Source organism: Falco naumanni, chromosome Z (assembly GCF_017639655.2).
Source record: "Falco naumanni isolate bFalNau1 chromosome Z, bFalNau1.pat, whole genome shotgun sequence".
NCBI classification, from domain to species: domain Eukaryota; kingdom Metazoa; phylum Chordata; class Aves; order Falconiformes; family Falconidae; genus Falco; species Falco naumanni.
This window is the reverse complement of record NC_054080.1, coordinates 72,608,351-72,623,590: the sequence shown is the minus strand read 5'-3', so window position 1 is coordinate 72,623,590 and position 15,240 is coordinate 72,608,351. Positions and strand designations below refer to the sequence as shown.

The following is a 15,240-nucleotide window of genomic DNA, read 5'->3' as shown; positions in this document are numbered from 1 at the left end:
CACAAGACGTTTTACCAACAAATACTACACAAAGAATTAAAAGGTCCTGCAATAATAATTAATAATTTAATGTGTGATTTTTACCTTTGTTTGCTATAATTCACAGAATTCCTATCTTTATTTTTGTTTTAACAGTTCAAAACTAACTATGAAAAGAGAATGTTTAAAGTAGGTATTCCATCCAATGACACATCCACAGTGGCTTCCATAATAAGCAATGTGTCAGAAGCAATGGAAACCCTCACCCAGATGAAAGAGGAAATAGTTCCCGTTCCAGGTTCTGTAAATGGAGTGAATGCCCTTGGCTTGGTGGTCTTCTCAATAAGCTTTGGCCTGGTGATCGGAAGCATGAAGGAGCAAGGCCAGGCATTAAAAGACTTCTTTGATAGCCTCAATGAGGCTATCATGCGATTGGTAGCTCTAATCATGTGGTAAGTGCCCCTTTGATAAAATCCGTCTTAAGGTACTAACAATATTTTTTCATCACAGTCAGGTATCGGATAGCAAGAGTCTGTTTGGCAGGAAGTCAGACAATAGGATCTTAACTACCTTGTAGCTTTTTTTCATAAACCAACACAAGAACTGTAATTCTGTATGTCAATAATCTGCCTGAACACACCTACTCTTTCAGCGTGTTTAGCTTTTGACATGAGAAAAATCAGGGTCTGTGGCAGACCTTGTTAAACATACAGAGCCATTGTATGTCTTCATAAAGATAGCAATCACAACAGTATGCTATCAAAGTTTCCTTATATCCCAATCTGCCTTCACTAAAGGAAACAGACAAACCTCTCCCATGATCTTATTTCTATGCAGCAAGACCTTGTTATTGTTAGTTTCCAACCAAACTGGTTCCTGCAATTGCATAGCATATACATACATCCTTGCATTGTAGCTGCACTGCTTACACATACACATAATTTCCCTACTTTCTTTATTGTATTCAATAGATAAATAAATCAAATACCTTTTCACTGAAACATTAGGTAGGAAGTCTTTTCAACAACGAAGATTTGTTATTTTTTAGGTAGAAGGGTAATTAGGAAATTATGTCTCGTTCCCTCCTTTACTGCAGAAAACAAACAAACAAACGAATCAAGTCTGAAAGCATACCGAAGAGCACACACAGATACGTTACAATAGCAGATACAAAACTAACAGTATTTTTCCAGTAATTCTATTCTGTCTGGAAGCTTCTATACGAAGCCAAAATCTTTCCTCCTTCTTTACAAGCATGATTAAGATGATAAAGCAGTGAATGATAATTGTTACATCTGAGAAATTTCTACATGGATTTGATGGCTTAAATTGCAATTGAGATATTCTGGATAAATTTTGTTCTATGGTAACTTAGTGTGAAAAAGCAAGTGGACATTTATAAAAATAAGGCAGTACCAAAAGCCCAGATGCAGCAGAATTATGTTAGTTTATGCTCAGCGATAGCCGTTTCTTCATCTGTAGCTGTGCTCACCAATAGGAAAAAGCAGATCACACCACCCTTGTGGCCGCCCCACAGCGCAGCTAACCTTTGTAAATGGTGGCTTCTTGCTAAAGTATCTATCCAGTGCTCCCTGTGGATTCCTTTCCAACAGCATGGGAAGCAGCACTGGTGAGATGATAGAACTGAGCACTTGTATAGTCTACAACTGTCAGCTGAGCCTTCCTGCATACATACAGAATTATAACAGAATTGGCCAAATTAGCTTCTGAATGTCACTTGAATTCCAAAGGTAGCTCATCTACCTACATGTCTGAAAGGCATGCTGTACATCTTGAAACCCTTACCAGATCCTGAATCCAATGGAGCCTATCAGAAACATTTGCTGCTGTGGTTTAATCCAGGTTGAACAGTTAAGAATTAAAGAGTTAAACTGTTGAACGGCTTTTTAATAGTCACCTCTACAGTGAAATCCTACAGTCGTGCATGTGTATAAACACAAAAGGTATGAATGGAGGAGTGAATTTCTGTTTTCTTCAGTACAATACTGATTTGATTTCTTATTTTCAGGTATGCTCCGCTTGGAATCCTCTTTTTGATTGCTGGAAAAATTGTTGAGATGGAAGATATGGGTGTGATCGGTGGTCAGCTGGCCATGTACACTGTAACAGTTATCATTGGTTTGCTAATTCATGCTGTCATTGTCCTACCTCTTCTCTACTTCCTGATCACCCGTAAGAACCCTTGGGTATTTATTGGAGGCTTAATCCAGGCATTAGTCACAGCTCTGGGAACATCTTCAAGGTATAATACAGTATCTTAAGGCCATACTGTTTTTATAATATTACTGGTTTGAGGAAAAAAAGATGCCTAATGTAGTTGGTTAGTTCTGTGTTCAAGTATTCACTTGGACACTTTATTTCAGACCTGCTGCTCTCCGATAGAGATAATTATTATGTTGACTTGAACTCTATTTTCTATAAGAATCCCTGAACAGAGATTAAATGAGCCTGTTTGCTGATGCTGACTGAATGGCTGGAACACTTGTGATTTTGATTAGCCTCGGTGTTTGAGATTTTTAAGCAGTTTGTAGTGGCTTGCTGGTAAAGGATGCAGCTGGCAAAGGACATGCATGGCAAAACAGATCAGAAAACAACAAAGTTCAGCGGGGGTTCTGAGTGAGCTTGACAGCCCTTAGTTGCAGCTGACATTCTGTGCTCAAAATCCTGGTAGCCAGTGATTGATACACAACCTGCAACAGAAATGCCACTTTGGCTCTTTTTTGATGGAAGTCATAGGCATGTCATGTGAATAAAAAAACCTGTTTGCATCTATGGTGACAGGAAACAACATTATTGTAATAAAATACACATTTCTATACCGTATGACCTTTCAAAAAATACCTTTCATTTTAATAGATTTTAAAACTGTCTCCTGAAGTCAGATGTTCTAAGTCAGGTATTCTGTATTACTGAATACCAGTCCCTGGTGTTGGGAATTACTTCGAAGATCTGGATAAGAAGCTATTGTGAGCATTGATGTAGAATCTGGTTAAGTTTTCTACCATTGAAAAAGCTCCTGAGGACTTAAGAAAATCATGACAGTACATTAATTGGTAGAGAGAGATAATTATTAATTTCACATTTGACATATTGATATCAATCCTTGCAAATCTGTGAAACACCTGAAAGAGAATTTGATTAGCAATGGTTTTTAAAAGGATTTAATAAAACTAATGTCAGTCAACATGGTTTAAGAGAAAATAAAACAAAACTACAACTTCAGTGGGTAACAGTAACAGTGTTAAAAGGATGTGTTCCAGCTTCTGTAAGACATTCCACTTGGTGTGCTCAAGATTCTCAGCAAGAACCTGGATTAATGCAAAAGAGCATACTATACTACAAGTGGATTTAAAAATTGCTTAAAGTTCAACTGTAGCTTGACCATCAGAAAAGAGTTTTTTTCTAGCACAATCCTCCACAGTCCTTTTTTACTTTACATTTTATAAGTAGCTAAGAATGAAGAGGTCACTGAGATAGAGTAATCTGAATTGCTGAGTCTTGAAAAACCTCTTAACCTTGGTGTGATCAGATACAGAGATATATCCTTAAGAAGAGCAAGCCCAGGCAGCTCCCAGAGGCAGCCACCTTATCCTTCCTCCTGAGGCAGTGCCTCTGAAGGGGATCTTGGCATCCCGTGGGCCGACTGGGTACTCCTGTAGCACAGAAAGCCCAAATGTTCAGTTGCATTCATCTTCAAATGGAATTACAGTTTATATCTTATTTGGATCTAGCAGCAGGGGAACAAGAATAAGTGGTGTACAGGGCCTGGCTGGGACAGGGTTAAGTGTCTTCATAGCAGCTCATATGGTGCTGTGGTTTAGATTTGTGACCAAGACAACACTGACTGCACGCTGGTTCTCTAGCTATTGAACAGTGAGTGCACAGAATTAGGGACTCCCCTGTTCCTCAGTCTGCCCACCAGTGAGCACGCAACAGGTTGGGAGGACACACAACCAGGCATATGACCGAAAGTACACAAAGAGATGTTCCATGCCATATGCATCATGCTTAGCAACAAAAAAGGTCGAAGAGGGGGTTTTAGGGAGGCTAGCCATCTTTTACTCAGAAACTGGCTGGGCATTGGTCTACCTGTGGGAGGTGGTGAACAATTGCCTTTGCATCATTTCTTTTGCTTTGTTTTCTTTCTCTCTTCTTCCACTTATCCTTGATGCACTAATTTTTTTATTTTTTTTTAATCTCAACCCCTGTGTTTTTATCCTTTTACTGTTCTCTTTGTCTTTGCCTGTCCCACTCAGGGTGTGGGGGCAAGTAAGCGAGTGGCTGTGTGGTGCTTAGCTGCCTATTGGTGTTAACCCACAAGTGGTAACATAATGTAACCGTCCAACAAAATGCCCAGCAAATAAAAAAAAAAGAAAACTTACTGTTTACTGAAGACCTGAATAGCTTATTTCGTATAACTTCAGGAAAACAATGTTTAGGGATGACTGAATCCTAACATAAAAAATGAGAAGTAGGAATTTTTAAATAGATTCCTCTGCCTAGCAGAAGAATCTCATATCAAAATACTGAAGTTAAGACACATTCAGACTAGGGACTATATAGAGAGTAGCAGTAATTAACCACTAGAAAAAGTTTCCAAGAGCATTAGGAGAATGTCCGACATTAGAAGTCTTTAAGTTCAGCCTTTGCATGTTTAAAAAAAATATTCTGGTAGATCACATAAAAATTAAGAAAAACAGAAGAATCTCTCTTGTCATCACAATGCCTGACACTCTTTTCATTCCCTCTTTGTAGAATTTATATCATATATTACCTTCTTTCTTTCTGTTTCAGTTCTGCAACACTACCTGTTACATTTAAGTGTCTAGAAGAAATAAACGGAGTGGACAAACGAGTTACGAGATTTGTACTCCCAGTTGGTGCTACAATCAATATGGATGGAACTGCTTTATATGAGGCTTTGGCTGCAATTTTCATTGCACAGGTTAACAACTTTGATCTGAACTTTGGGCAGATTATCACAATCAGGTACAGAAGCCATTATTACATACGTCTGATAACAGCACCTTTGTGTTGACTCCTTCTTGCTATTATATGTGGGATTAAATGAAACCATCTAGTGCTAAACACAAGAACTGCTAACAGCAGATGAGTAACTGTAATGAATCACATCTGCACAGAAGATGCCCCCCAGCATGTATTGTCCATTAGGTAAACCTTAAAAAAACTGTAACATGACACACCTATCACTGCACTTAGTAGAGTCAATAAGAACAGTTTTTAATGGCTTTTAAGTTTTCTTAAAGGCTCATGCAGCTGTTGGTAGCTACAGACTTACAATCAGTACCAGATACATGTACAAAGCAGCAGCATAAGAGCATCGCAGTGCTAATTCTAGGAGAGATAGTGTTTTACTGGTCCTGATGTTTTCAGGGTACAAGCAGAGCAAGCTGTGTAAAGGGCACTAGCATCTTTTATTACACCAACAGACAGAGGTGGAGGAAACAGGTATGTTTTCAAGCACACAAGTCTTCATGTTTGAAATAGAACAGCAATCAACCCACTAAACAGCACTCAATGATAGCTGATATGCATTAATTTCACTATGTTACTCAAACAGTTTAAGAGGAAAGGGTGATGGGTACATGTGCAGAAGAAATACATGTCAGCAAGGAGAGAGAGGGACACTGCAGGACAGACACACTTGTGTTTATCACTCTGGAACACTGACGGTACACATACAGTGGAACCAGGAATGTAGAAGATTTTCAAGCAGAAGTGCTTCTCTCCATAAAACCCACCAGCTTAATTCAATATTCATCAACAGAAGGCCTAACTGTCTTCACACTCTAGGGCAACAGTTCCTTGTTCATTAGTACTAGAGCTACTCCCTGCCAAACCACCTGACAAAATAAATTCTTCTCAAACCAGGTGTGAATATTTCTGTCAAGTTACTATCTTGACAGGGTTTCTGGCAGCTTTCTCTTTTCTGATGGCAGAACGCCAGCTGCTGGAGGACAGATACTTCATCTGGCATGAAGTTACAGTGAGATGGATAGAGAACAAAAGTTCTTGCATTAGATCTGCCAGGACAAAATTACCTCCTCAACTTCTCTTTTAACATGTTCAAGCTTGTGGAGTGAGTTTGTTCAGTGGGTGTGGGCATGTAGCTATAATGTTTTTGTCTAGCCCTTAGCATCTAGTAGGGGATTTACACCTAACAAAATCCTGTTTCAAGGGTTCTGGATAAAGGTTTAGTGTAAACATTTTGAATTAAGATCCATAACCCCCTGCAGCTATGCAGTGCTCAGGTAAGGGACAGGGATCATCTTTTTATGTACTCCTGAGCAAATGCTTTCTTGCTTCATATCTGTTTTTAATGTTTGCCAGGTGATAAGGGGAGTTTATTATGGAATGCAATTAATTGCTCTTCCCATCTCTGCACAGCATCACAGCTACAGCTGCCAGTATTGGGGCTGCAGGCATTCCTCAAGCTGGACTGGTCACCATGGTCATTGTGCTTACATCAGTAGGTTTGCCTACAGATGATATCACTCTTATCATTGCAGTGGACTGGTTCTTGTAAGTATTTTTATGGAGTCACTAAAGGCTTAGACCATGTTTAGAAGTACAACAGCCAAGGACATTCTGGCAATACTGCAATCAGCGGTGTGCTTTTGCTGTGGAAGACAGTTGGAAGGAAGTGTTAAAAAGAATCACAATTTCTTGTGGTTAAGGTATTAGAGCAGATGGTGAGGGGTGTTAGTGATGGCTCCTCTTGCATGCAAAAGGGTTACTTAAAAATCTGAATCCTTAGAGTACTAAGAAAAATTTCAGACGCACTGTACAAAATTAGCAAATAATTGCTTTAGTCTTCTGTTTTTGTAGGATGGCAATGAAAACCTTCCCATCAATCAGGTTCAGAGCTGGTTCAGATCCAACCCGGTTCTTTGCAGCCCTGCTGACTATCTAATCTAGGAAAGGTTTACATGTCACTCCATGGACAGAGAAATGAAAACCAGTTGTCTAATTCTTTTATCCAGCCATCAGATGTATTGCCCCTCAGTTTTTCCATTCCTCTGTCTGTGGAAAACTAACTGACACCTGTAGGTATATGGGGAAAATCAAAGGCAGGTTTCTTCTGACCTCTGTTTCATCTAACACCTATCAGTTATAGTTTCTAGAAGCTTTTACCCTTCAGTTTTCTTAAGTGATCCCTGCAAGAAGCTGCCCATGTTGTTATCAGAACATAGTGTCTTCAAACGATTGTCTAATCACATGCCCACAGACAGCCTTATATATGTGGACGCTTGCTAAGTAACAGTGCCAGGCACTCCTCGTCAATCTGCCTCCTACCTCTTCTGGGCAAAGCCTTCTGAGAGGGCTGAGACGTAGTTTAATTTTCATTATTTCAGCACTATTCCACCCTAAATTAATGACCATAGGTCATGGTAAGGACAGAAATGACCCTAACAAGGTAGATTCTCATTGGCTTACGTGTTCATAGGATATCAACCCAAACCACCAAAGTACAAAAATGCCTCCAAGAAGCATCTGCCATATGCTCCCTTTGTTATCTTCATCACTCAGCTGTTTCTTGCTGTGAAGTTGCCAAGAGTATTAACGTGTTTGTGACTCCAAATCCTAGTGTATTTGTTAATCTCTGTAGAAGAAATAATGGCATTAACAGTTCAGAGAAAGAAATATGTATAAAACAGCTGAATCATCTAGTAGCTTTTTAAAGGCCATTTTAACATCTAGTCTGCATGTTTCCCTGAACAAGTGAAATCAAGGCTAACTTACTATTTCTCCTTAGGGATCGTCTCCGTACCACTACCAATGTCTTGGGAGACTCCATTGGAGCAGGAATTGTTGAACATTTATCACGGCATGAGCTGAAGAACAGGGATGCTGAAATGGGTAATTCTGTGATAGAGGAGAATGAAATGAAGAAACCATACCAACTGATCTCACAAGAAAATGAGAGTGAGAAGCCATTAGATAGTGAAACCAAGATGTAGGGTAGAGAAAGCATGAGTCCAACATTACAAGTGTGGAAAATACACACTTTTCCCAGCCTTTTGTATCTTAAAATCACAGAGTTCATTTATTCCTTGATTTCTCCCTTTATAGTAGCACTGGAAAGAATTAATTAGCAGTGATCGTGTTATATGCTGACTTCCCACTTAAAAATATTGACAGGCAACAACACTGGTCCTGCTAGACATGTGCTAACTGGGGATAAAAAAGAGAGATTGTCAATCGAATAAAAACAAAATTCAGTGTATATGTTACTCAGTCCTGTGAAACTTTTTTTTAACGTGAACTGGAAAGTAAAAACAGACAACAGAGACCGAAAAGGTTTTATTTTTTTAAATACTTGTTGCAAAATTCCTAACATCTAAACACACAAGCAATACTTCTAACTTGGTAACTGCATCCAGCTAAGTAAATTTACAAGATTTTCGCTTTTTTTATCTGATTTTTTTCTCTAGTGTTATATCATTGTTAAAATAGTAGCAAGACAATAAAAAGAAGGACATTAATCAAAAGGATAAAAAGAGGGAAGCTATATAAATAAAAAATATACCCTAGATGAGCTCTTTTATCGGCCGAGTTGAAATATTTCTAAGAAAGTTATTTTATCTAGACACAGTTTTTCATATTAGCCTCAGCTGATCTTGACAAAAACTTAGCCTAGTCAGCTCCCACTGGCTTGCAAACATTTACATATACGTAGGTACCTCCAGTCTGGATTTTTCCCCTTAATTTCAACACCACAACTCAGTTGAACAATCTGTTCTTTAGAGCCAGGTCCTAGGCTGAATTGACTCTGGGACAGAAAACATCTCATCTCATTTTGGAAAAAAAAACAACCTATAGCATACCCTGGATACACTGGTTATCTACTTAATAAGCAATAATAGGAATAGAAGGCAGTGCCAGCCTTCTGCAGAAGGTGCAGAAGGGTGAGATCCTAAAGGGACTGGATTCTAAATCTGAACCCCTGAGACCAACAGGAGGTTTTCTGATTGGAAACCTCCCAAATGTTTGGTCATCCCATTGATAAGTTATCAGAGCTGTTAGCTGGATTTACTTTTTTCCATCTGAAGAAGGCTCCCTATGTCAATGTGAAATTTTGAAATCCTGGTGTTTATCAGTAGCATCTCAAAAAGAAAAAATAACCCTTTAGAAAGCAAAACTAATGGGTGCTTTTTTACTTTTTACTAGGAAAAATATATAAATTGCAAAATAGTCAGTACTATAATAAATGTTGAAGTTTTAATTAGAAAGGATTTTAAGTCGCAATATTGTAGGTTTCTTTCAGGGAAAAGATAAGAAAAGAATGAAAAAAGGGAGACAATGCACTTGTAATCTTGTGGCATTTTTTGTTAATTTCAAGATTATTCCCTGATGAAGCCCTTTCTTAGAAATATAAATTATGTAGTTTTTCCTTTTTGCCTTGTATTATTATAAAGGTTAAAGTGGAAGGTTTTATAATGCAGTTACAGTTGGGGGAATGAAAAAATACTAATCGACAGGCACGATAGTGTTGAGTGATCTTTTTTCTTAAAATGTTCAGTTTTCTTCTTTCTCTCTCCCTCTACCAAAAAATTCTGATGATGGAAATGAAGGATTCCCTTGCTATGCCCCAGTTACCTCTCAAAAAACATTCAATATGTTTCTGTCACTAGAAGAACATAAATACTGTGTACAAGTAACTGTAGTGAAAATGTTAGCATGCTGGGTGAAGGCAAATCTTTTCCCAGGCAAGACTTCTTTTAGGACTGAAAACTCCTGCCCATCTCCTCCAGCTGGGTAACCCAGACAGTATGAGCAGGAACTCTCCAGTGAATGAAGTGAGCAGGGTTTAATACAGAGCATTGAGCAATCAAACCAACAAAGCTCTAAACAGGTCTCTGACTAAAACAAAACAAATGTGGTTTGGGGGTTTTTCTAACAAAATGCCGATCTAGGATACAGACAGGCATTTTCTGATATGTATTTAGAGATATTTTTATATAGATACTGTATTCAGAATGTGTGTATAAACATTAACTGTAGAATTTATGGCATAACAATTTAATTTTTTGTTAAGATTCTGTTTGGAAATACATTGCAAAGACAATGTAAATGGCTGTCTTTCTATGACATCAGCTGAGAAAAAATGAATTGTGTCACAAAGAATGTGATCTTTTTTTATACTAACTTTGTTCTTACAAAAATCAGGTATTATAGAAAGATTCCCTTCCCCATCCCTCACTGGTACTGCATTGGTATGCATCCAGAGTGGATTGTGAAACATTACTTTGTAGATGTATTTTCAATAAAAATAGTTTTACATTACTGCTTTTTTCTGATTTAAAGTTTCTTTCAAACGGTCTATAACAGAAGCTTCACACAAACTCAGAGTTCACAAACTTATAATATGGCATTTCAGGAACTGCAGGGCTTTGATATAGCAAGGCTTCCTCACTTCAAACCTCTGCTTACGGTTTCATGAACAAAAATAAACAAGTAGAAGGGGACAGGGAAGAACATTAAAAATTAAAAGAACCAATGTTTATCCTGTTCAAATTAAAGTATATAAATTCATATTGATATCTGCAAAACACATTAAAAATTAAGTATTTACATTTTCAATGATTCAGCTACTGCAAAGCTGCCAGTTCATTTGGGATGTATAATTAGGTGGTGGAAAACACCCATTGACCGGGGTATTAGACAGTCATAACATTACAGCCAGCCTAGACAATCCCCTGCTTTTCTCATAGAAGTGGTTTGTGATGGGGTCAGAGTTCATTTGCCAACAACGTCAGCTAGCAGTTATCATCTGATGAAAGTGAATGTCTTGTCAGAAGGGCTAGGAAGGTATATAAAACACAAGCTGAACCACTTGCATCTGGAAAGTTGTGTTGGTTGGAGCAGATGGTGGCAGCAGGGAGAAATCCTGCTTTCCTGAACATACAATGACAAGCCACTGGACAATGACCTCTAGGAAATTTGTTTGTAGCATTTTGAGTGAAAACAATATATAATGCAACCAGTTTTGTAAAAAAACTTCAGAGAAGACATGGTGTTCTATACTACATAAGCATAGCTTTTCCCAGTTTTTTTCTAGTTATCTACACAGTCATTTACTCAATAAGGGGAACAATCTTTGTGTTTCTAGAATTACTACGGTGATGGGAAAAGCTAAATAAGGAGCGTTAGTGCCTCACTTGGAGATATTACTGGCACAGTGGCCTTGCTTAGTCTTCTGTACCCCCATGCAGAACAAAGATCTCTGGTTATTCCATAATTTGTCAGCAGTGTTTTCATTTGGAAATCAGGGTACAAAACAGCCATGCCATCCTTGGGCAAGAATTTATGCGTCTGTAATGGTGTGTGGCCAGTATAAAGCAAAGTGACCATGCATGTAATCAGCTACTGGCACAGGGAAGTATTTCTGTCTTCCCTTCTGAAGGACTGAACTTGCAAAGTGACATTTGTTTTCCAATGCAGTTGCAACTCCTAAGAAATTTAGGGCATTTTTTTCAACTAACTCTATAACACATGCTTGGTTTAATAATGCTACAATGGAAATGGTACAGAAGATTGGCTTCTGATGTGATCGGTGGTGTGCTAGGTGTGATCAACAGTGTGTGATCTGTTTAGGCTTTTAGTGTGATCAACCATCTCCCAGAACAGGGTAAAAAATCTGAGAAGAACTGATAGATCACTCCCTGCCTGGACTTCAGTGTCATCTTTCTGAAGAGAACGGCTTACCCTGGAAGGATGGAGTTAGATGGAAAGACTCTTAGAAGATGGAGAAGGACTTGTCCACCTCCACGCTACACTGAAAACCCAGAATTGCAACATCAGTGAGGCAACAAAATTCCTTCAAACAAAGAGAGCTGCAGTCAGATGATATAATCCTGCGTGGTGAGCTTCTTCCTTTCCCCTCTCCCCCCACTTGGCTCCTCAGATGTCTCTCAGATACACAGATATATCTAAAATTCCAAAATTTTAGTACAGGAGCACTTGCAACTCTAACCAAAGTTTTTCTTCAACATGCCTCATTACACAACTAGGGCTGCACAAATAATTGATTTTTCACTTCAGTGAGAGAACTGAAAAACTGGGGACAATATTCTTCCAGGACACCGTGAAACAATTTTTTGATTGCTCTAAAAAAAAAAAAAAAAAAAAAAAAAAAGTTTCTTTCAGGTATAATGAAATGTTTCATTCTCCACTTGTTGAAACATCCTAAACATCCTACCTCACTTCTGGATTCCTTTTACTGTATTTTAAATTAAAACAAACTCAGCTGTCAAATGAACTGTAATTCAGAAAAAAAAAACATTGAACCATTTTGTAGGAAAATGTCAAAATGAAATATTTCAACTTCTCTATAGTATCTCCTCACTTTAAAGCAATTGTGTTTACAGAAGTTGGCACAGCTTCAAAAGTATTTGCTTCAAACTGCATTTTTAGCAGTATATTTTTGTATTAATGTTTTTTCTTTGTTCTTTACAACTTCCTTTCTCCAGACATTGCACATTTTTCTGCTTTTCCTGTTTGCTTATATTTTTTTCTTCATTATACTGTTCGCTTTCTAAAAGCTTTTTAAAACTCCTGGATATTTGATAAAAAATGATACAAAATAACTCTTCCCTGATATTTTTCCTCTATTGTTACTATTATTTTTCCTCCTAAACTTGTATTCATTTCCTGCATCATGTCTCATTTCAATGCCTCGAGCAGTTTCTCATGTTCCACAGTACCATATTCCTCTCTCCATCCATCCCACTTGGTCGCTTGGCTATACTCTTCATTTTTACAGCTTCTCCTCCAAGAAGCAGCAGGTCTCCATACATCCAGGCTCAGGTCTCGCTAGTATTCTTGGTCTGCTTCATAAACATAGACATGATTTAACTTTTCTGTGTTTTAGTTCCCAATCAATAAAATGGGGACAACAGCATTGCCCTAGTACTAGGGTTGTTTCCAGACAAATCAAGATTGTGGGGAGCCTGTGCAACGGAGGAGGAGAGACACCTGTGTCACGTCTCGTGTACCACCCAGACCCTGCAGATCTGCCCCTAGTACACAGTACCTTTGCACTACTATCTCCTGTGCTGCAGATACTTGAGGTGTATTTAAGAATTTATATTACCCTTTTTTCAAAACAAAACTAAATGAATTTGTTCAACATAATTGTACATAAAAACAGGCCAAATCCCGTGGTGCTTGCTGGCTCCTCTCACTGGCAAAACTCCCATGAACAGCAGTAGGGAGAAGGATAAAATAAAGATCTGACTTGGAGTTCACACAGAGAGAATAAACTACGGTGCAAACTTATTCATAATAAAATTAGTACTGATTAAGGACGGTGACTGTCCTTCAGCTGGAGCAGGTGTTACACAAACCTCCCTCACAGATCTGGTGGTTCGCTTTGCTTGTGACCTGCAGTTCCTCTCTTATTTGAATCCCGCTCCTCTCCCAGGCAGCAATTCCTGGCCATGCCAAATTGCCTGGTGGTTTTGTGATATGCACAAATGGGGACTGAGATGAGACCACCCAACGTGCTTTCATTTCTAGGCTCAGTCAGGATGTAAGGCTGAGTCTCCAGAAGAAAAAGGCTACGGTACTAACCCACTGTGCCACTTAGCCTCCGCAGTGCAAAAGAGCTATTCAGATGCTGCCAGCGCTTCATTTTCAGACGTACTGTGGCTTTGTAACACAGCATTTGTCTCCTAAAAACTGCGATGTTTCCCAGCGATGACAGCCAAAATTTTTGTCTCATTGGATTATGCTGCCATCGTGTGGCACATGTTGTTAAGAAGTAACGTTTTCCCTTTAATTAAGAAAATTAAGTTAAATCCTCTCATGAAAGGTTGAGCACAACATTTAAAGTTTGCTTCAGCTGCAGAATGCTATTATTATAATCCAATTTATTCACATAAAGAACACAGTCATTCATCTTGTTGTCTGCCAGGCGGCTTTAAAGAGGTTCAGGTGTGAACACCTTCGTTCCTTCATCGATTCCTGCATGTGTGTGTTCATATGCCTGTGCTTCATCTGAGCATTTCTCAGGCAAGATGAGAATGTGTGACACGGAAAACGTGTGCCACGGCTCCTGAAGCATCCTTTTGGATACTGGGGGAACGGCGGTGTATAGGCTAATGCATCAACATGAATTGCTAAACCGGGGAGTTACACGCAGTTGTTAATCTCTTCCAGCCCCAGTTGTTTCTCTTTGATGGGGCTTTCTCTTAGCAATCTGATGATCTGATGTCCCCCAAGGTGCTACAAAAATGCTAGATATGTACCCTTGGAATGTGTGCCTTGTCCCTATTGACACATATAGACAGTACTTTGACACAATGCATTTTGAAGGGACTTGAGGGTCAGGCCAAACGTTAATCCTTCTACAGGAACCCCTGAGTAACACCTAACTGAAAAAGTATCATCCAAGCTGTCAGCTGTGGCCAAAGAGCATTTGGTATGCCTGATGAAGAGAAGAACATACAAAACTTTTTCAGTTTCCTTTCTCTAGAACCTAGAACTCTAGAGGAGTCCAGACCAGGCTAGTTCCCTGACTCAACTGCTCTAACCTGCCAACAGCTTACAGACCCCTCAGTACAAAGCATGAGCGCTGCACTTCCTTGGGTTTCCCCCTCCATGGGCCAACAATTTGCCTCAAAAGCTCTGAACTGCTTCAGAATTCAGACGAGTCAGATGAGATCTTCCAGGGCCACATCCACCAGCTATGCAGCTGCTCCATGCTTGCATGAAGCACACACTGTGTGGCATCAGGCCAGGGCCTGAGCTCTTCCTTTGCAAAACAGAAGTGCTGCCAGCTCTTGCAGTACTTACAAAGTACTATATTGCAAAATCCTAGAGTCAGAATTAGGAGAATTTTGCTTATGCTGTCTTCAAACACATTTCCAGTCCTTGCTTCTGTCTAAAAACATGGTGTGACATAAAGGATCAGAAAGTAAAGAAAAAGAGATCCAAATTACTATTTTTAAGTCAGTCTTAAAGGGGCCCAACTCATGATTTTGAACATTTGACATTTGTAATACTGAATCCTACATCTGTGATACTGAATCCTACATCTGTGATACTGAATCCTACTAGAATAACATCCCTCAAAAGCTACTCCAGCAAATATCGACAAATATTCTTGCCAATTAATGTCTTTGTCAAACTGCAGGAGGACTTACACAGTTTAGCAACAACCAAACCACCATGAAACTCCACCACTATCAAAAAATGCATCACTTGTTAAAAATA

At 38.9% G+C, this 15,240-nt stretch overlaps 1 protein-coding gene across 1 annotated transcript in view; it reads left to right on the top strand.

Moving 5' to 3' along the window:
• Positions 1 to 10,308, top strand: part of SLC1A3 (solute carrier family 1 member 3) — a 68,188-nt gene extending 57,880 nt beyond the window's left edge. The window contains exons 6-10 of the mRNA XM_040579716.1: positions 136 to 431; positions 2,009 to 2,242; positions 4,795 to 4,989; positions 6,409 to 6,543; positions 7,778 to 10,308. Coding sequence (XP_040435650.1) covers positions 136 to 431; positions 2,009 to 2,242; positions 4,795 to 4,989; positions 6,409 to 6,543; positions 7,778 to 7,982 — 1,065 coding nt within the window. The 3' untranslated portion in view covers positions 7,983 to 10,308. The remainder of the gene's footprint in view (positions 1 to 135; positions 432 to 2,008; positions 2,243 to 4,794; positions 4,990 to 6,408; positions 6,544 to 7,777) is intronic.
• The last annotated feature ends 4,932 nt before the right edge of the window (positions 10,309 to 15,240 follow it).